Source organism: Rhea pennata, chromosome 3 (genome assembly GCF_028389875.1).
Source record: "Rhea pennata isolate bPtePen1 chromosome 3, bPtePen1.pri, whole genome shotgun sequence".
NCBI lineage: Eukaryota > Metazoa > Chordata > Aves > Rheiformes > Rheidae > Rhea > Rhea pennata.
In genome coordinates, this window is record NC_084665.1 from 96,699,327 (window position 1) to 96,722,404 (window position 23,078).

The 23,078-nt window shown below is 38.2% G+C and overlaps 1 protein-coding gene across 6 annotated transcripts in view; it reads right to left on the reverse strand.

Annotated features, from left to right (window-relative positions):
• The window catches only part of LOC134137921 (regulating synaptic membrane exocytosis protein 1), a 192,244-nt gene that overhangs the window by 55,857 nt on the left and 113,309 nt on the right, over positions 1-23,078 (reverse strand). For 2 of the 6 annotated variants that reach the window (XM_062571073.1, XM_062571074.1), the window contains one exon: positions 18,908-19,074. The exons of the other annotated variants lie outside the window; for them this stretch is intronic. In XM_062571073.1, coding sequence (XP_062427057.1) covers positions 18,908-19,074 — 167 coding nt within the window. The remainder of the gene's footprint in view (positions 1-18,907; positions 19,075-23,078) is intronic. 6 annotated transcript variants of the gene reach the window in all.

Genomic DNA, 23,078 nt, shown 5'->3' on the forward strand with positions numbered 1-23,078 from the left:
GGAGCCAGTTTCTGGGTATAACAACGAGAACTGAGAACATATATGTAAAATTATATACGATGAAAACTCAGAGGAGGTAATAAGAAACTACAAAAAACAGTGCCAGCTCCTGCAAGTACAGAACTACAGAGGAACAGAAGGAGAGGAATTGGTCTAGTGTGACCGGACCCCACGCAAGGCACTGTACCTGCCCAGTGCTGCTGCTTATCTGCAGCAAGGCCCCTCACCTCTGTACCAAAAGCATGCTGCTTTTTTCACATGCTCTTGCTGGCTTAAGTAAACTAGAATCTTAAAGAACCAGGTGTGTATATGTGTTTTCTGCTGCAAATTTCCACATGATGAGGGGTTTGAATGCACAGCATGAAGCCAGTGATCACTGATGAATACTTGTTTGAAGTGACATGTCCATCATCACATAAAAGCTCTGGGACAAAAGCCTGGAGAGATTCTAGTTTCCCAGAGCAAAAATTAGCTAGCTGAGTCAACAATTCCCCCCTCTTTCACTAAACATGTTCTAGCTTCTGTAACAAAGAGAATTAGAGCTTTAAACATGACAATCTCCTCACATGCACAGTCTTCATTCATCCCTGGGATAGACCCATACTGTGCACTGATGGATAAAATGTCTGCAGAGAAATGTGACAAGATAATTAATTATGTCTACACACAAAAAGGCCAGCTTTGCACATACATTTGAATTCAATGCTTTATGTCATTAAAACAGTCACATGAAAACAGAATGGACACGTAAGCACTGATGGAATATTTTAGTCATGTATTCAAGCAACAATCCTGCTGTCTTCCAGTCACTTTCTCATTATATATTTTTTTAAAAAAATGTATGCCAGTCTAATAGCCATAGGATGCTTCTTAAAGAGTGATCAACTGTAAAAACTTATCAATTAAAAAATACAGTTTTTCGTTCTGTTTCCAGGTGAAGTATTGCAGACTCAGGGGTTTTGGTGATTTTACATTTATCCTGACAGCTCTTTAAGTCAATTTGCTGGTTATTCTTCTGTTTCTGGTCATTATTGGTTTCAGTCAGTGCACTGAATTGCTTAGTCAATCAAACTTTGTTACAGTTATAATTTTCAGTTATAATTTCCATGAGCCAGCAATGTGCCCTTGTGGCCAAGAAAGCCAATGGTCTCCTGGGGTGCATTAGGAAGAGTGTTGCCAGCAGGTCGAGGGAGGTGATCCTGCCCCTCTACTCAGCCCTGGGGAGGCCTCATCTCGAGTCCTGTGTCCAATTCTGGGCTCCTCAGTACGAGAGAGACATGGAGCTAAAGGAGAGAGGCCAGCGTAGGGCTATAAGGATGGTCAGAGTGCTGGAGCATCTGCCCTATGAGGAACGGCTGTGAGAGCTGGGCCTCTTCAGCCTGGGGAAGAGAAGACTGAGGGGGGATCTTCTCAATGTGTACACGTACCTTAAGAAGCGGGGCGGAATCAGAACACTGGGATCATAAGTTTCCTATAAATAAAGTACCTCTGAAGTCCAAAGCCATACAGCTGCCCTTACTAGCACCGTGCCCAACCGCAGGAGCCGTGAAAGGCAGGATGCCTGGCCTGGGCATGGCAAGTTGCTGACACAAATTCATATATTGGGGTAAGGCTGTTACATAGGAGCAGCTGCGGGTACACTATGTTATTATACCATGCAGGCACCCTAAAAAAGGAAGCAATCTGCAAACTACAGAGACCTACTTAAGGCCACTATGACAGCAAACCCAGGGGAATATCCGGATGCTGGGATATGTACAGGCAATACGCAGCACGATGGTACCCCAGTGTCAGAGTGGGAAAAATCCCTTCCTTCTGCTCCATCTATTTCTGTTTTTCATTTCTTATGTTCTGCTGAGGGAAGCTGTCCTTCTGCAGTTCAGACATCATACTCCCCTCAGCTATATTCTTTTAATTTTCTTAACAAATTCTGACCAGTTTGCAATGTGATAGCTTCTTTCCTGCTAACAGAAGGCAGGAAGAATTTTACATAGTTTTACCTAAATATAACCCTATCAAAAATATACATCCTTTAAACTGATAGCCAGAAAGTAGAAGAGTTTACTGCATATATATCTATGTACGCATACATAAAGTCATTCACACAGACAATATTCCAGACATGCTTCTATACAAAAACTGGGAAAGAAGTACATGTACAATCCTTCTCAGACAGTCAGGGATGCAGATGAGACAAACACTGACCATTGCTGGAAAGAACGCTAGAGAGCTTTTATCCTTATGATTTTATCTAAAGGTCTTAACCAGGCTTCCTACTGCATAAATGTTCTTTCGTTTGAAGAATGAACACTATTATTATCCCGGAGCTTTGACAAGTAGACACGCCTCCATTTCTCAGATATGATCACAGCTAAAATGCACAGTTGTCCACATCTGGAAGCTCTAGTCATGCTAAAACCCTACTAGGAAATCTGCATTAGTTAGAAGCTGCGTTTTGTACTATATTAAAATTGTGTGTATTTTTCAACATGATTTGGCTCAGACTGAATGAACTTACATTTATATTTCTCTGTTTTAAACCACTCCATTTTAAGCAAAATAGCAGCATTCCACTGCTACTCAACATTCAGTTTCACTGAAGACTGATAACTTTTCCATCAGCTTGACTTTTTGATGTGTGTAAAAAATTGAAGAGCATTTTGATTGTTAAAAAGATTTCTGTTCTGACAGGTTATACCACTAGAAATGTCAAGTAAAGGTCTCTCACTATCAGTTTCTGAGCCACAGAAACTAGTCAAACTCAGCTTTAAAATGAAAAGATGAACTGGTGTGCTTTTGAAATTCAGATTCACAACACTACCCCTATACTCTTGTTTTCCAGAGCATAATCTTCCAAATAATCATTAAAAGTGTATTAATACTTGTAAATTTTGCCTACAGCAAATAGATCACTATCTTAAGCACAGTCTGGTTTTAGAGAGTTTCAAATGCTATTTATCACATTCTCCTCTGAAGGTCAAATTATTTTTTTGGCTCATAAACTTCCAACTCAGAAAGATTTAAAAAATTACAGTGAACTGTATTTTTAACTCATAATGAATTTTCTGAATTTTTAACCTTATTTCCTGTGCTTATGCAATCTTTCATTTCTGCCACTTGTTCCCCAGGTGACTCATGGAGGTGAGTTTCAACCAGAATGGTTACAGAGGAAAGGAGTTAAAGATAAAAAGTTTTTACAAGTTTTATGAAGTTTGATAAGTACTTCAAGAGATAAGAGATACCTAAAAAAGGTCCCTTTCTGAAGAAAGGTTGCTACAGTTATAGCAGCAATAGTTATCTATTCTTTTTGGTCTGCCAGCTGGCCAGTCAGCACAAGCATAGTTCAAAACCCCCCACAACGGATATTACTCCTTATCTTGTTTTAAGAGACATGGAAAACTACCAGGGACACACTGGGTAGGGGAGGAATCACGGGAGGTCCAGTGGAGGAGTGAGGTGGTTGCAGAGAAGGCTGCTCCAGGACGCAACACTTCGTCAATTAACCTGTTCAAAACTTCTTATATACATGGTCTTTTCATTAGGATAAATATAAAGGTGAACTGAATTTATTTTTTCAGTCAGTCCTCCATGTTTTGGTTAACACATGTACATGTTTGGTGAGTACAGCACTAACACAAATGTACCAGGGACACAAACACCTACTTATGTATATAACATCCTCTGCAAATGGGGGTACTAAATGTGGAAAGCCTACATCAAAAAAATGAATCTAGTATCCACTATTGATGGTCCTGATGTCACTTCATTTTATTTTTGCAATATGAGTTTTATCAGCAACTGTGGACTGGGTAAGTGCAGTCAATGACTTTAAAGTATACTACACTTACAAAACAGTGATTCTTACAGTGCTGCCCCACATGCCACCCTTTGTTTCATTAATACTGAGAGACTCTTTGGATGGAATAAATGCTAACACCAGTCACATAGTAAAATGTTAATTTAAACATCCTACTTTTAAATAAAGATTTTGTAATGGAAAATTCCAAGGTGAAAAGGAATCTTCTGAAAATGTGGCAGACATATGGCACGAATCTCATGAGGCCTTTTATTATTTTATTTTTAATGGCAGGAGGCATGGAAAGTCTTCAGTCTGTCAGCTGCACTGGCTAGATTCAGGATGCTATGGCATGCCATTTGAGCTATGAGACTATGTTCATAGTAATATCAACTAATTCATCTCACTCAGTATTAAACACAAAACTATAAATCACTGAAGTAACTGCTCCATAAATGTTGCTTATTACATTAAATAAAAAATGAGTCTCTACTCAGTGATCCTAAATGTCTTGTTTACAGTAGAAACCTTGACTACAAAGAAACAGTCCTACACAGGCAAATTGTCAGCAATATAATTAGTATTGTAAATACAACAGTCATGCTGGTATCTATAACAGTCTTTCTCACACTGAACTGGAATTCTATTACTCTTTTAGGCATGCTTTACAGAAGTTAAAACAGTTAATATTTTAGTTCTAATACTGACTTCAATAGTTTGTATTTATAAATGACAAATAAAGATTTAGTTAAAAATATATTTGGGAAATGAGAACAGATAGTCAGTACTGACTTGTGCTCAATTAATTTCTTATTACAAGTGCTGAAAGAATCTTAACTCCCGAAGTTAATGGAAATGGAAAGCTCCCGACAATTCAACACAAGCATTCAACACAATGCAGAAGTCCCACCAGCCAGAATTGAAAGTACAAACAAACGTTAAACATCCTGATTCAGCAGAACAGTTGCCATGTGCTTCAGTTTATCCCATTCCAGCAAAGCATGAATGGCAAAGCATAGGATATGCACTTTGCTGAACCTCTGTCCCAGTCACTAACCATAACCCTTCCTTGGTTATGTGGGAGTTCTCACACATCCTTCAAAGCAACACCTTGGTCTTTCTTGCACATGTAAGCTGTGTCTCGTTAGCCTTCCCCAAATTATTAGTGGTCACTCATTGTTGCTTGTTGCTATTGTGCAACAACAAAAAGCTGTTAACCACCTTCCTATTTATTCTCCGCTCCCCCCAAAACTGTGAAGCTTGTTGGCATTAAGATATGTTTAAAGATTCAACTTGCTGAAAACTCTAAACCTCAAATAGTTATCTTAGTACAAATGTCAGCCTGACAAACGCACCAAAGAGAACTTCCAAGGAAGAATTAGATCACTATGTTTGGCTGGCTACCGCCACATGATGTTCGTCTTCAATATTCAGAGTGACTATTTAAACACTCTGAGATCCGAGGTCACCAGGGCAGCACAATTCAAGGGAAAGCAATCTGAGCTCTGTAATACTCTCCTGAGCTAAAAATTCCTTTCCTCCCATGAAGGAAGAGGTGGTCTCAATACGAGGTAACGCTGGGCTGTTCTGACAGAGCTGGTCCAAACGTCCCCACTCGTACAGTATCATGGTTTTGATGACTCCTTGAGCTAGAGCTCCAGATGTCTGAGCTCTCTCTGCAAAACTCTTTCCTTCTTTACTTTAAACTCCAAGGGCCTACGAAGTTAAACAAGAATCTCTAAGAAAAAGAATTATTTTTTCCGCTCTATTAGAATCTATGGGTCATAAACAGAGTATGACCTTGCACTTGTGTGGGAGTTAGCTGAGTAAAGGCGATAAGCTATAATGAATTCTCTCTTAAATTGCTTTTATTTTTTTTTATATGAAAAAAAAATGGGGGAGGGAATCTCCTGCTCAACATTTCCAAAGAAGAAGGAATATTAGCAATAGAATTTTCTTAAAGACAAAGCACTTTAAGGTAATTCTTTCTCTCTCTCTCTTGTAAAAACACATGAAAATACTCCACTGGTCAAAGCTGAAAAAATGGACAACAGGAGGTTCCAGCAACAGAAATCTATTCAGCAAATTTGATCAAATAGGCACTGAACATTGTCCTCACCAGCAGGACATATGGGGGGAGGGTCAACAGGACATAACAGGGGTCAACAAAAGAAACATATAAGTTTTATCTGGCTTTGAAGAATTCAGTTCTGTTCACTATATTATTTAGTGCGAAATTACACACAATTTAAAACTTTGGCCTTTGAAAGCCATCTAGTACTAGGAGACTAACAGATAATAGCATAATAAAATGCAGTTGCTAAACATTTAAGTTAGCAAACAGATATTAATTCCTTAGAAGCTTAGAGATTTTATGTCCTCACAAATGATGTATGCTATCCCACTTTCAGCTTACTGAGCTGTAACTCAGAACCTAAAGGTTAATCTTGTAGGTGTATGAAGTATGACATTTGAAAGTTAATTTTGAACTTTAATACCTATTAAAATCTATAAGATTTAAATATTTAAATCAGAAGGAAAGGCCACTTATTTCTGATTATTTTTGTTATTTGTGCATTTAAGTAGGAAATAAATATATTACTACATCATAAATATATGAATTACTTTAACCAGTATAATTCAGTTCTAATGAATCATATTTTTCTCTTAGAAGGGAGGGATTCCTGTTTTCATAAAAGATGATGAAGTGTTCAATATATATGTGAAGTGCAGTTTAGTCATCTAAAAGTTGCATCTGAAAATTATAGGATCTACAAATTGTCATGAAGAAGAATACTCAGGTCTTCAGTCAAGGTAAATTTACAGAGATATAGTTTTAGAAATAAATTAGGAAAAATCATCATTTTGAACATTAAAAATCAAGCAGAATAAAAAAAGTCAGAAGAGAGGATAACTTCATTATAAACTCTACAAATCCGTATCAGTTTGTATCATGAACAGAAATGAGCATTGTTTCAATGAGAGTGCCTTTGCACAGGGGCTTTCAAAGTTGGTAAAAAGTCATACTAATGTATGAATTCTGATCCATGATTCTGACAGATTACAACTGCAGCCATCTGTAAAAATGCAAGTACTTAGCTATGCAGGCTTTAAAGCACATATAATATGAAAATGCTTTAGAAATGTGACTATATATGATAATGATGACTTAAAATTTCCAAGCAGAAAGGCTGATTTGATATATATGTGAACATAGATGCAGCATAATGCATTATTTCTATTACTGCTGTGGTTCTAGAAGTGTGGCTTCAGAAGTCTGGGACACTGTTTTCCACAATCATATTTTGAAATGCTGTGCATGGTTGAATTCCACCACAAAAGCAAGAAACTCACTTCTGAAAATGTAGATTTAAGGACCAGATTTTCTATTTGTTACAGACTGGTATTGCCACACCACAGTTTGCGAAGTTGTGGAGATCTGTAATAACTGAGATGTTGCAACATCTAAATACAAGATGAATTTTTTATGTTTCCAACTATGACATTCTGCAGGCTCTCAAAAACCTCAAAAGAGGAACCTCCACACTTCCACATGCATGAGAACCTGGTCCTTTGCCAGACAAGGAAATAGGGTTGAGAGCATTTTGCATAACTAGAAGGATATTCTCTTTTATACAGAATACCAGTATAGAGAGCTATAGAAATCGGGACCACCCAATTTCGTTTGGTATATCCATTCTAAGATCCATCCCTCTCATGCTAAACTACAGAAGCTGCAGTATTTCACTGAAAATTTATATAGTTCAGTCCTTCTTTCTGCAAGTAACATGAACTCCCCTTGAAACAGGTTTGTACAAGGAAGATGGTATCAAGCCTATGTAAGGTACAAAAGATTCTGCAATATCGAACACATTTTCAGAATCCTGTCTAAGGCTTAGATGCTTAGTATGGTACAGTGAACATCCCATACAAAACTAGTTTGAATGTGCCTGTGAGTTTTTTTTTCTTTTCCCAGATGATTTGCTTTTGTTGATGAATAAATAGCAGTGTTCTTTTGCTGTAGCTTCTGCTGATTCTGTCTCTAAGTATTTATAATAAACATTAAAAGATTTTACCTTTCAATATTTTCTATATCAGTGAAAAATATTAACTACACTGTACACTGCAACACAAATTCAATATTCATATTTTTAATTACTTTTGTGATTAACATTAAACAAATGAGTGAGTCTCTTTTTTTCAATACAGTACAGCAACTCATTGACTGAAATACATTAAAAGCCTTTGGTAGATTATGTTTTCCTTGACTGTCATGACATGAAGTTAAATTTTACTGAGCTGGCCATGTGATGCAGTACTGCTGCATATCAACTGAATTACTGAACCAACAAGGATGGATGCAGCCCCAATCTAAATGGAGGGTGCGGGAAGGAAGGAACAGCTTTACTGCACAGCTCATATGAAATATGCTCATGGTGGTACAAGTTTGCACTACAGGGAAGGCAGACAGGAGGTCAGAAGACCCTTCAGACTCTCTCCACTTCATTCTCCCTCATCACTGTAAATTATGTCAAACTAGCTCCAATGTGGGAGGATCAAAAATCAATAGGAGAAAATCTGTTTCCAAACCAGGGAGTTCTTTGTGGCTACATCTCCTTGAGATATCTTTTGCAAAACAACACTGCTGTCTCGTCCTCAATGAGATGGCAAACCTCTAGTTCCTCCATCTGGCTCCAGGTTCAAGACTCTGAGCATTTTGTGTAAAAGAATAGCATAAAAAGGAGTGTAAAATGAAACTCTGAACAGAAACAAGCATCTACATGTACAAACGTTAAAAATAAGAGGGGGCTACAAGCACACAGAAGCTAGTCAGCACTCACTACGTCCTAAGGGAATTCAAGCAGAACATCCCTGTGTCAGTCTAGAAGAGGGGAAAGGAGAGGTCTCAATTTGAATCACTGGGCAAAACAGATATTTTGTCTGTCTTTGATTTTACAAGCTCTTCTCTCTACAAGTTTGAAGAAACTGGCTGCACAGTAACTGACAGAAGGTACAACAGGATGAAAGGGACAGGTGATCCTACTCAATGCTAAGGAGTCTCCTGCAATTACACAAAGCCAGAGACTGTTGACTCAAAAAGTGGGAGTCTCCAGAACTGTCACAGTAAACAGGAAAGTCCTCAAAAGCATTGAAAAGAAAATTCCACTTAAATTGCCTCATTTCCAGTCAATTCCTGTCATAAGAGTACCATCAGCAGAAGTAACATTAGATTAGTTTCTTAGAGACTAACACAGATACAGCAGTGGTTATTTCTAACGCCTGCTGACAAGCTGGAAGAATTGCTGGAGTTGGACCAGAAGTGTGAGTCCATCAGTTTCATAGCCACATTCACAAGGCATCAATTTCTGTGCATCCTCAGCATGGTCAGACTGAAATTTAGTAAGTTCATTCCTTTTGAAAGAAAAGAATGAACAGGAGATTCATTAAGCATGGGACATTTCATTTTCAGTACAAAAATTTTAGGATCTTTGGAAACTACAATTATAATCGCCAACTAATTGGATTCCATTTTAATAACATTAAGAGACTATAGAGAAAGGGCCTTGAAGGGACCACGAAGTGGTCCATGTTGGTAATGGCTAATTCTTCAAAGATGCTCAGTATCTGTGGAGAATGTACACTGAAGGAGATGCTAGGAAATGAGGAATCCATCCAGGTGTAGCTATGGCTCCAAAGGCATGGCTTCTGACATGATGGTAGTGACCATTTTTGGTCATGACCATTTCTGCCAGTTGCTAAGCAACTGCTACAACCAAATGTTATAACTATGAAAAAAGTAAATGGAATCGTTTATATGTTGATTAGGGCACAATTAACAACACTGTATAAGATACTGGTGAGACTTCATCTATACTTCTTCTGGTAACAAAAACTCAAAGGAGGTTTAATTCCAGTTAGAACCTGCCAGAGAAGGGTTGCTAGGATGACCAGTAAAATGGGAAGTATATAATATTCAACTGACTAAAAGAACATTTAGTTTAATCAATAAGCTACAACTGCTTGCTATGATACATCAGGGAATAAATAGCAGGGAGCAAAAAAACCTATTTAAATAAGACACCAATATTGGCAGAAGGGCAAATGTGAACAAAACATAACTCTTTGGGAATAAATTCAGGCAGTAATTAAAATAAATTTTCAGAGCATCAAAGGAATAGAGATCTGGAAAAACCTAAGAGAAGCAGGAAAGATCAAAAACAATTAATTAAGTTCAAGATGGAGCTGGAAAATATATTAATGTGCAATACTTCTTTGTGACAGGATGGGTTATATTCAATGGCCCTAGAGAGGTCCCTTCCAGTCCAAAGGATTATTTGTATTTTCAAAGTAAATGTATGCATAAATGTGCTCATGCACACTTAGAGAAGTAAAGCAAAAAGCACAGGGTTCAAGATCAGCCTCCTAAACTGGTTATGAATCAACAGTTTCTCTCTCTCTCTCTCTCTCTCTCTCTGTATGTGTGTTTGTGTGCGTGTGCCACCTGTGCGCATGCATGCGTGAAGGTCTGAACGTGAAACAAGCCATAAAGAAACCCCAAGGAAGAGGTGAATCATAGAATCATATCATAGAATCATCAGTAAGGTTGGAAGGGACCTCTGGAGATCATCTAGTCCAACCTCCCTGCTCAAGCAGGGTCACCTAGAGCATGTTAGACAGGGTTGCATCTAGGCAGGCCTTGAAGATCTCCAGAGAAGGAGACTCCACCACCTCTCTGGGCAACCTGTGCTAGTTCTCTGTCACTCTCACAGGGAAGAAATTCCCCTTCACGGTCAGGAGGAACTTCGTGTGCTTCAGTTTCTGCCCATTGCCTCTTGTCCTGTCACACGGGACAACTGAAAAGAGTTTGTCCCCATCCCCTTGACACCCTCCCTTCAGGTACTTATACACGTTGATAAGATCCCCCCTCAGTCTTCTCTTCCCCAGGCTGAAGAGGCCCAGCTCTCGCAGCAGTTCCTCATAGGGCAGGTGCTCCAGCCCTCTGATCATCCTCGTAGCCCCATGCTGGACTCTCTCCAGTAGCTCCATGTCTCTCTTGTCCTGAGGAACCCAGAACTGGACACAGGACTCCAGATGAGGCCTCCCCAGGGCTGAGGAGAGGGGCAGGATCACCTCCCTCAGCCTACTGGCAACACTCTTCCTAATGTACCCCAGGAGACCACTGACTTTCTTGGCCACAAGGGCACATTGCTGGCTCATAGTCAACTTGTCATCCACGAGCACTCCCAGGTCCTTCTCTGAGGAATGCTAAAAGCTAGCATGCCATGATAACAGAGGATTATTTTGATGAATGCAAACTGAGTTGCAAAGTATGCATGACTGATATAAAGGGTCAGCATCTACAAGAAATGATACGCAAATGAGAGAAAGACCTCTGGCTTTGAACACAGATGAAATAATTTTTCATTCGTGTCATGTGTTATTTCATACTTTTAAACTGTCACCTATTTTTAATTCTAAATCTAAATATTTTCCTTCCATTTAGCTTCCATTTCAAGATGCAGAATATCCACCTACTCAACATATTGTTCATAAGAACAGACTTGCTGAGGCTGAAAGGGACCTCTGAAGATTGTTTAGTCCAAACCCTCCTCCTCAGAGCAAGGCCAGTTAGAATAGAGAGGTTGTGGAGTCTCCATCCTTGTCCCTGACCATGTCCACTCAGGTTTTGACTATCTCCAAGGACAGAGACTGCCAACCCTTCCAGGCAAACTGTTCCAGTGCTCAGTCAGTAAAAACGCTTTTTCTTAAATACAGAAATTTCCACTTGAATGTAATTTGTGCCCACTGTGTCCTGCCACAGGGCACCTCTGAGAAGAGTCTGGCTCTGTCTTTTTTACTCCTCTACACCAGGTCCAGCTCTAATAGCCTTTCCAATATGAAAGATGCTCCAGTCCTTTAATCATCTTAGTAGCCTTTCACTGGACTCACTCTAGTAGCTCTATGTCTCTCTTGTACTGGAGGGCCCAGCATTGAACACAGTATTTCAGATATAGCCCCACCAGGGCTGAGTAGAGGGGGAAGGATCACCTCCCTTGATATGCTGGCAAAACTCTTCCTAATGCAGCTTAGGATGCCTTAGGAAAGCTTGGCTTTCTTTTCCATAAGAGCATATTGCTGGCTCATGGTCAACTTGTCCACCAGGACATCAGGGCCTTTCCTGCAAAGCTGATCACTATGAGCCTAGTCCCCAGCCAGTACTAGTGCACGAGCCCTCTGCAGCGGCAGGATTTTGCATATTCCTTTGCTGACCTCCTTCATGAGGTCCCTGTTTGCCCATTGCTCCAGCCTGTTGCGATCCCTCTGAGTGGCAGCACAAGTCTGACCTACCAACCATTCTCAGTTTTATATTGTCTGTAAACTTGCTGAGGCTGCATTCTGTCCTATTGTTCAGGTATTAATGAAGATGTTAAACAGTATTGGCTGTAGTAAAGATCCCTGGTTAGTCTACTGGTGACTGGCCTCCAGCTGGACTTTGTGCACTGATCACAACCCTCTTAGCCAGGCAGTTCAGTTAGTTTTCATTCCACCTCACTGTCAACTTATCTAGCCTGTACTTCTTCATTTTGTCTATGAGAAAGTTACAGTGTTGAAATCAGTATGTCCACTGTCCTCCTCTCACCAACCAAACCAGTCATCTCATAGATAGCTATTGGGTTGCGCAGGCACGATCTCTTTCATAGATCCATTCTGATTACTCTCAGTCACCCTATTTTCTTTAGGATGTTTGGAAATGGTTTCCAAGAGGATTTGCTCCATCTGTTTCTCAGGGATCAAGGTGAAGCTGACCAGCTGGTAGTTCCCTTGATAGTCCTTTTGTTCTTCTTGAAGACAGGGGTGACATTTGCTTTCTTCCAAGTTTCAAGAACCTCTGCCGAATACCATGACCTCTCAAAGACTGTTGAGTAGCCTCACAATGACATTGGCCAGCACCAGCTCCCTCACTACTCATGGATGCATCCTGTCAGATCCCATGGATTTGTGTATTTCCGATTTGTTTACACATTTCCTAACCTGATTGTCCTTTGCTAAGAGCAAATAATCCTTGCTCCAGACCTTCCCACTGGTCTCAGGGGCCTGGCATTCCTGAGAAAAAATCTTGTCAGCAGAGACAGAGGCCAAGGCACTGAGTACTTCAACATTCTCTACACCCTTTGTCACCAGGTCCCCCGCCCCATTCAGCAATGGGCCCACTTTTCCATCATTTTCCTTTTGCTGCTGACAGAAGCCTTTCCTGTAGTCTTTGACATCCCTTGTCATATTCAATTTCAGGTTGGCTTCAGCTTTCCTAACTCCATCTCTTCACACTCAGACAGTGTCTCTAGGTTCCTTTTGACTGACTGACCTGGCTTCCATCTCTTTTATGCTTCCTTTTTGTATTTGAGATTATTCAGGAGCAACTTGTTATCTGCCCTAGCCTTCAAATTCTCAATCGTTTCTTTCCTGTTCGTAAGTATGAAGCTCAGAAGAGTGTCTCCCCTTGCCAACTTCTTAACCACCTTTGTGAGGAAGTTGTCATCAATGCACTACAGAAACTTCCCGCATTGCTTGTGCCCTTCTGTGCTGCCCTATGCAGTAGATAAAGGTTTGTTCAAGTTCACCATGAACAACAGAGCCTGTGAACATTCTTGCATTTGCCTGAAGAAGGCCTCATCTACTTTTTGGTCAGATGGTCTGTAGCAGATACGCACACTGTTGTGGGTCTGCCCTCTAATCCTGATTCACAAGCTCTCAACTGGCTCATCATCCCTCTCTAGATGTAGAGCTCCAAGCAGTGCCCCTGCTCTCATATAAAGGGCAGATTCTCCCTGCTCTCCTGGTCTGTTCTTCCTTCCATTGCAGCACTTCAATTACGTGAGCTATCCCACCATGTCTCTGTGATTCTGATGAGACTGTAGCCCCACAACTGCACACAGAATTCCTCCTGTTTGTTCCTCGTGTTGTATGCATTAGTGCACAGGCATTTCAGAGAGCTACCGGGCTGTGCTTATGTCTCAGAAAAGGTCTGAGAGCTTTCTCCATCTTGCTGTGCAATTGGCACTTCATTATTTGTGTGCATGCTCTTGGAGAAGACCTCTTTTGTTGATTATGAGGTCCCTCCTGTCCATATCACCTGGCACTCTTTGCCTATCAACCCAATCTCCCCCTTCCTCACTTGATTTTGTGTACTCATCTCCCTCCCTCATTATTCCTGGTTTAACATTGTAATGTACTACAGCTAAAGTTCAAGTGTACTGAAGGAATAACAGCTACACATAAGCTACAAAGCCTGCTCTGAAATTGATGATAAACAGGTTTGTCAGGGGGCATCTCATAGTATGAACCAAAATAGCTCTTTTCCTTTCAGTAATATACTGGGAACATACCCGAATCCCAAGAAGCATACATACCTTTGTGCTACAAGCCATTCAATGGCATGGCTGTATATGAAATAAATCAGGATTTAAGTCCACTGTTAGAATTTACTGTATTATTCTCTTTTCTTAATAAACCCCTTTAAAATATTCTTATTACATTTAAACATTCAATTAAGCAATGCATGTACAATAAGATCAAAACACGGTACATACATAATTATATTATTGTGTATCACACATTGGTTAAGATACCAAACAATGTTTACTGAAGTGCTTTTCAATTGTAAAATGAGGAATAACAGTGACAGTTCTAATACAGGGATAATTTGTTCCAAATTCCGATACACTGAGAGAAATTTGCCTTAAAAGTATTTATCTAGCCTTTCACATACTTGGCAGATTTTGTTTAATCAGATTTAAGCAAAACATCTTATGGAAGCCAAATGGCTAACTCCTCAAAAAATGGAGACCTTGGACTCAGTTCCTGCAAGTCTCCACCATAAACGACAGTTGCCTACTTGGCATCACTGAGAAGTCCATCTTCAAGGTATTTTTGCATAAACAGGCCCCTATTGAAAAATGTTGCAATGAGAGCAGGCATAATTTTAATTGAGGTCAGCAAAAGTTCTTTCTCTGATCAAGGCTATATGGTGTTGATTAATTATCACCTGTTTAACATGAATTCTTACTTATCAATTATCTTATTTACATTAAACCTTGAAAAATTCCTTTCTGTTTCACCTAGGATGAGAGAAATGTTCTTGAGTCATACAAAGGAGAGTCTGTGAATTATTAAAGATTATGACTGATGAAAGCAAAATTCTGTAAGAAAGACCGTTAACCTGACTTCAATGATGAAACACAAACTGACTCCAAATACTACAACATGCCAAAAATAGAAATCTGGGTCTGATTTAAGTGAATATTCTCAGAACATCTGATATTTGCCTGGACTTCCACCAGAAAGCATGACAGTTAAGCAAAATTCCCAGTACAGTAACAAGAATGATGTTCAAAATAATTTTGTAACTAGACAAATTTACTCATGCATAGCTGTTTGTTAAAACACCCACCTGAAAATGCTAATCAAATTAGAAATGAAGAAGCTATTTTATATACCTATATGTAGAACTTTCATCAATCATAATTCCCTCTTGTAACCTATTAGAAATGTTAATCAACAAAATCTCCAGACTGAAGATTAACTAATGGAATTTGCCATGCATGCTATGTCACAGCTTTCTGACAGGTAATTCAATTACAAATATACTGTGGAAATTAGATTATCCTGATTGCTTAGAAGGTTTAGACAGAGTCTTGCAGTTGATTAAAGGAAAGGGAAGATTTGCTTTCATTCTCCCAGTGTTACTAACTTGTTCAGCATATTCAAGTTTCCTAATGCTACAAAACTTTACATTTAGACTTTGAACCAAAGAATGGATAGCATGTTATCTATCTATTCAAATAAGATGCACAGTATTTTTGTGTTGTTATGCTTCAATTTGTTTTATCTTTATTATATAGACAATATTTTGTTCTGTAAATAATGCATATTGTGAAATACACAATGTAATTTGAATGTAGTGTAACTTAGGAAGTTATACTTGAAAATTAAATATTTCTGAACCAATGCAAATTATTGCACATTTACAGTTAATGCATATACTTTAAAGCCATAAGATAAAGATGTGGTTCTAGGCTTTAAAATCTTTACGGATTTCAAAAAGAAATAACTATTTATAAATATAGGATAATATAGAATACATTGCCTGAAATGAAAGAATACAAAACCTTCAAAATTAAAGAGAGAGATATTGATTCTGCCTGGATTCATCAGTCCATGAAAAAAGGATTAGCAACCTTTCTTAAGGATATTTCCTCCCCTAGGATTTGGGAGGAAAGGTTAGGCAGCTGTTTATCCTGGCAGGACTGGCAGTGAAGTCAGTGGATATAAATTGCATTCACTAAGACCAGCAACCGCCGCCCTTCTGACATCCAGGATTAATGATACCTTGCACAGAATTACAAGAAAACTGTTGCTGTTTTGTTAGTGACAGCCTAAACAAGACAGTATGTTGTACTTCTATATGCCCAGAATCTCAACTTATATCCCTTTTGCAGGATGCATTAATTTGAGGGATAAACAGGTTACATTAACTAAGAACAAATAAAACTACTGCCTTAAAATCAGCTAGCCCACTTCATGTTCAGAAATTGACACCACAACCCTTTACAGCGGTATGTAACCAATATTTTTCAGTTCACATAGCGATGTTAAAGGGCTGCAGTTTACTTCAGGTTACTAATCTGATGGCTGGAGTAATTAATCTCCAACCACATTTCTCCATTTAAACTAGTTAACTCAACTTGCTGGTGATTATCCCTAGGCTTCATTCTCCTCTACTCAGTGTCAAGAGAGGGTGATACAGAGCAGGATCCTTGTGTATTCTGAATTTGTGTATTTTTCTCTTGACTACAGAGGGCACCAAAGGATACTAGCTGAATGAGTTAGCTAAGGGAAATGGCTAAAACTGGGCCACCTGCTTTAAGTTTCTACATGCTTACAAGTTCTTCATAGTTCTCATCTCCAAAAGATACAAAAGTAGGTGCATGAAAAAAGGCAGTTTAAGTAAGTTTCTGTGTTTAAACTTAACATTACACTCAAACACTTGCCATGGCCATTGGGCTGATGCACTTGCATATGAAGATGATTGTGGAAATGTGGTTTCAGTAAGGTAGAAGACAGGAAGTATAAAAATGCTTTTTTCCTTGCTTCTCCTGCTCTAACCTTAACATGTGGCATGACTGATCTATGTTAACATCAGGTTATTTGGAGACAAAAATAAAATTAAGCTTCAAATTACTCAAACTTTTAACTTCAAATCAGTATTTACTTGAACTTGAGGAAACATTAGTAACTAAAAGAAAGAATCAATTTCACTTTATTTCTGATGTCTAAAATTAAAGTAACCTATCTTAGGTTACTTAGGGTTCCTTCAAAAATTAATGTAAAAAGAGAACAATTTTGCCAATTTTTGACATCTATCTGAAAAGATCAGATTCATTAATGGGATAAATTTATCAAAGTGATTAAATCCAGTCCATCCCTATAATTTTCATGACCTTAAAGTTTTGCTCCATTGCATTTAATCATTGAAACAAGCTAACTGTAAAGACAGTATACTAGGCATCTTCCACTGATTTTAACAGAACTTTTGGGGGAGAATAAACATGCCCAGCATAGAAGAAAAACAATCACAATCATGACTGACTTTCAAAAACTATTATTTTCTTCCTCATATTTGTTCATCTGTTCCCAAGGTGCTCTCTCTGCAAGAGATTGGATCAGAACAGGGATTTGACTCTAGGTTTCCCTGCTTCCAGCCTAGCATGACATTATTGATTCTCCTGTGGTTAAGACCCTTCTGATATTTGTGATCAGACATTCTGAACCCAGTGAACCTTCCTGATAAAGTTTTCTCAACAGAGACATATTTATGGGAAAAAAATGCTCTTTTGTTCAATATAAGAAGATACTGCAACAGTGTCTAGTTGAGGAAATTCAGTGTCTCAAAAATATGGCCAGTTTTGGAATTATTAAAGTTCTCTGTAAGAGACAAGCACTAAGAAGTTATATTCCAATGAAATATAGCATTAAAATTATTTTAAATCATGTGTTTAAAACTTTAACATATATAACTTTAAACAAATTTATAGTTCTACCGCAATGTTTTGCTGGATTATAGATTACATTATTAATGCAAGTCTCATGTTATGATTTCATCCATTTGAAAAGTGATTTTGAACATATTTGTGACTTTAACAACAAAATGAGATGGGGCTAGATCACATATAGAGGCTACTTTCTGAGTCCCCCTAACATCCCTTCCTACAGAGGAAGTAGACCAAACTGTACCTTGCAGTTGAACTTCTCTGTTGGCAAGTCTGTTCAGAAATGATATGAAGTACCAAATCCAGACTTTATCGTACTCAATTTCTACATCAAGATAATATTTTTTAGAGTTCTTAATCCATCCCCTGTCTTGTAACACTTACTTAAAATCAAATTTGCGAGAGCTCAGATGCCAGTGGATGTGTTCATAAACTACTAACTCAATCCTACATCTATTCAAGCTGGTGGGAGTTTTGACACTGACTTAAATCAAGACAGAACTCCATCTGTATATCTCAGGAAGGACTAAACTGAGAAGTATATTATTATCAAGGAAGAAGGAGATATTCGACCATTGATAATATAAACTTCTTCAATTCAACTACTTTCGAAGCAGAGATATTAAAGATTACTATATAAATATTTGTTTCAATGCTAGTGAATTATGATGTGTGTAGGTAGACAGATAGATACACAGACAGAAAGAACAACAGAGTTGTCTTACAACAGAAAATTCTTAGAGGGCAAATACAGTAAGATTTCTGCTCTACTACTTTTTTGGCATATAGTTTACATTGATTCATGGCTAGTGATGAGATGATAGTGTGTTCACAAATTCCACTTGCCATAAACATATTAATTTGCTCTCTCTTTATGGCAATTTTTGCTTTCTGTTTTAGAAGCACAGGCACAAAAAGTACTGTCATCTTATGTTAGCAACAGATACATTTCATAAGCTCTTATGTTGCTGCAGTCATCTAATTTCCATCATTTCTAGTTGTATTTTGGCACTTAAACAAGAAAAAGGTGTGTGATATAATTCAAACTGTTTTGAGAACTCACCTGATCCTGCCCCGAGGGTGTTCAGATTGCTCTGACATAAAACTTGTGCTGCTGAGGCGTGAGGCACTGCTGGTTCGGGAAATGGCTGACACATCACTGACATCGCTATCTGATGATTTGGCAGAGACGTTATCACAACTTCTGTACTGATCTGTTTGTATGTTATACTAAAGATCAAGAAAAGAAAGGGTGAGGAGTCTCATCATGATATAAAGTATAAATTGAGACAACAAGTGACCTAAGTATGACAAATCTCTCTAACTGCTTTTAGATCCAACAAAATTTTATGAAATTCAAAGAAACACTTATATTACTATCTTTGTCTACTGAAGAAATGAGAAATGGTATTTTTGGAACAAAACAGATGATACCTGAAATAAACCACAGTATTCGAATGCACTGCTGGTTCTTCAGTACATTGTAATTATAATAATGATACATTCATGAGGTGGATGCACACCTTCTCAAGCACATGCTTACTATCTACCTGATTATACATTTTTCCCTATTTCTTCAAATATTAAAAATATACTATGAAATACCTGTACACAGTCAGGATGGAATAAAAACTGCATATGGGTCTGAATGAAATCTACTGCTATGTGAGTTTGGCATTTAGGGTTGATTCCAAAACCTAAGTTCTATCAGGAGAAAAAAAAAAAAAAAAAAAAAAAAAAGTACATTTTCTATTTCCAGACATCTTTTGTAACATGATACTACAGAACTAGTCTGGTAGAAAGCCAAATCAGCAAAAATAGTATTTGTTTTCAGGGAGAGCAAATCTTGCTGGGTTTATATGTGAACGAGCAGAAGACCAGCAGTAGGAATAGGTGGTTGGGCTGGACATCACTACCTTTTTGTTAGCAGCAGAAGCTTTGATTGGTTAAACTGATTGCAACTGCACACCATCTATCACATACTACTCACACAGTTGTGTTAGCTACATTAGCAGTAAGAATATGTATAAAAAGGGACTTCAGCCCTAGTAATGTCACACTTACCTAAATCTTCAATCATACAGATAAGGATCAAATCATAGTCAGGTTTCCCAAAATAAAATCACTATCATTAAAGAGAAAGGGACCTATAACTAAAAAGTGACTTAAATAGTGGTATGCTTTTCCAGTGCATATTATGTGAAAACTACTAACAAGTGCTAACATTAGTCAGTTTTGGACACAACAACTCTAGGGAGTCCATTTTCCAGATCTGTGCTCTGTAAAACTGCAAGTCATAAAAGCTTATTTATGAATTATACACAAAGGTGTGACAGTTCATGAAATAGCCCCAGCTGAACTGGGTTGCAGGCTCAGTCAGTCAGCAAGTGTCATGATTTAACTTTAAAAGCCTGGTAAACATGAGCTGAGGTTTGTGCAGATGAATGCATCAGAGCTCCTGTCCTCAAGTCATGTTTATCTTCCTTTGCCTCAGCAGCTCCTCACAGCTTTCCACAACACACTTGCGAACCTCTTGCTAAACCACCCAAAGCAAGATGAGGAAGCTAATTGGAATAAGGAAGTGGAGCAAATAAAGAAGATCCTAAGGACTGATTTTACATATGGGATTCCTTGCGAAAAATCAAAACACTTGTAATGTTTAGCTTCTCAGTATGTGTTTCAGTGTCACTCTCAGCTTCTGCACAGCCAAGATTCAGAACACAAATCAACTTATGAATAAAACCTGTGGGTTTGGCCTGAAGAGTGTGTCCTGCAGAAACTCTTAGCAATACTACGTGAGGGGTTTGCATAGGCTGACTGAATAACAACCGCTGAGAAGAAAAAAAAAAAAAAAAAAAAAAAAAAAAAAAAAAAAAAAGCCTCTGGCTCACTAAAGGTAGATTTTCAACCTCAAATAGTAACTGAAACTCAGCAGCATGATTCCAGAATACCACACCACGTTGGAACTCAAATAAAATATCTAAGATGCATTGACAAGGATATATATGCAGTAGAAATCTGATTTAATAAAGTAGGCGACACAGAGGATTCAGGAATGCCAATATTTAAAAATAGTTTCAACTCCAGTGAGGATTTATTTGAAGATTCTCTTTCCAAGTGACTCTGTGTGACTTAGCTGAATATAAATTACCAATAGGGTTAAGGTGAAATTATGCTGACCATCTTTTGAAAATAACTCATAGGATCTTTTAAATATTTTCACTGCTTGCCCTCTTCCAGACTGCAAAATGCCTCTCTCCAAAACTAAAATACAAAACACATCAATTCTTATCAGCTCTATTTCATCATAATGTAACATTTTCATCTCTATAGATATCACGTTTTCCTTCCAAAGTGTATACTTAAAAAAAATTCTGAGTAAAAGTTATAAAAACTTCTTTTATGGCTTAACATACATGTTCAGAGTCTTGAAAACCAAATGGTTAGTCTTTTCTAGTTTACATTAAAGAGTTCCAATTCTGAGCCAGCATTGCTATTTTATGCAAAATTCTCATGGACTTCCTAAAGGAATCCGTAAAATCTTCCTAAAATGAAACATTTAAAAATCTGAAAAGCCTGTAAAAACAGGAGTGTTCTAGTTTTCCATTACTTTAAACAGAACTTGATCAATCTGCAAAGGAAATCTTGACTGTATTAAAATAAATAGGAAAAATTCTATTGATTTCAGTGGAAAGGCATGTTACTCTATGTATTTATTTAAACTGCATTTAGAAATGATTTCTCTATAGTAAAGTTTTAAAAATATTGCAAATATAAAAATGAAGTCTCTCTGAAATACATGGCTTGTTATACATGGTAACAGAATAAGTGTTCCAGAAATGTCTCCATGCCTTATTTGCATTTGCTGGAGACAATCCGACTTCCCCTCTCCATCATGATGACGTCTATTTACTTTTCTTCCTCACCAGAAAGTTTACATTCTCATTGTGGCCTTAATAAGTCTGTATATAGCTGTTAGGTGGCGATGTATCATCTGTGCAAGCTGAAACCTTGCCCCCTATTCAGCAGAGAGCGGGGGCACAGTGCATACAGTGAATCTGAAGCGCTAACAGAAGATTCACACAGTCCCTGGGCAGAAATGACCTCCTAGCTCAGAAGACTGGTCTCTGCTCCATCAGTGAGCGACCATAACCAGCTGCACTTCACTCCTTCCTCTCTTCTTAGTGTTGAGGGACGTACAGGCTGCTGGCCTTTCTCCCATGCAAATCTGAATTTGGCCTTTTGTTTAACATTTAATATTCAAACACAAGAATAACACAAGTTGAACACAACGGATTATACATACATATGTATACATGTCACTTGGGGAATGGGAGAACCTCCTGGTTCACTCTTGCTATACCTGATCCATTTGTCCTGGGCCACTTACATGGGCTGGGAAGCACGAGGAAGAGAAATAAAAAGCAATAAATAAAAAAAGGGGAAAAAAAAAAAAAAAAAAAGCAAGCTTACTGGTTAAGAGACTTGCCTGGGAGCGATAAGGTCCCAGCTTGTGTGTCAGTGATTATTTAGGAACTCAGCCTCATAGAATGACTGTTTAGTATTAAATATGTAACCATTTGCTGCAATGGGGTTTGAGCCCAGGTGTCCTCTCTCTTAATTGAGCACCTAATCGCTAGGCTATGTAGTTGTCATCCTACCTAGTCAAACACAGTCTACACAAGGTGTTGGTAGACAGAATATTTTATAGTGAGTTGGGAGATGAAAAATGAACTAAATACAAGTCTTCTACTTCTTGCCTTGCAATTTCAACCACAGAGTTATTGTAAAAAACATACAGTTTCCCCTCTTACTGAGATTTGCATAAAATGGTTGAGCTTTTATTATCCCCTTACATCCTATTCTCAGGACTGTGATTCCTGAGAGAGACCCTTTCCCTTCAGAGAAATTGGGATTAACACAGAAAGTGGTGCTGATGGCAGATAATGCTGAGTGCTATAACATTTACATTTTAGTTGTTACTGTTATGGATTTTGCCCTTTCTTCTCAAAGCAGATGTTTCTACTGAATTTCTCATCCGCTATAGGAAGCGCACAACTTTTATGAACCTCTGCCTCTTCTCACTACAATCTGATAATCAAACAATACCCTCAGCTAACAGTCTCTTCCTCAGCACATTACCCCAAGACTTACAGGAAGACTGTGAGAAGGAAGAAAAAAAACTAGACTTTTTCTGTATCTTTCTCTCTCTCTTTCTTACAGATTCTCCCATG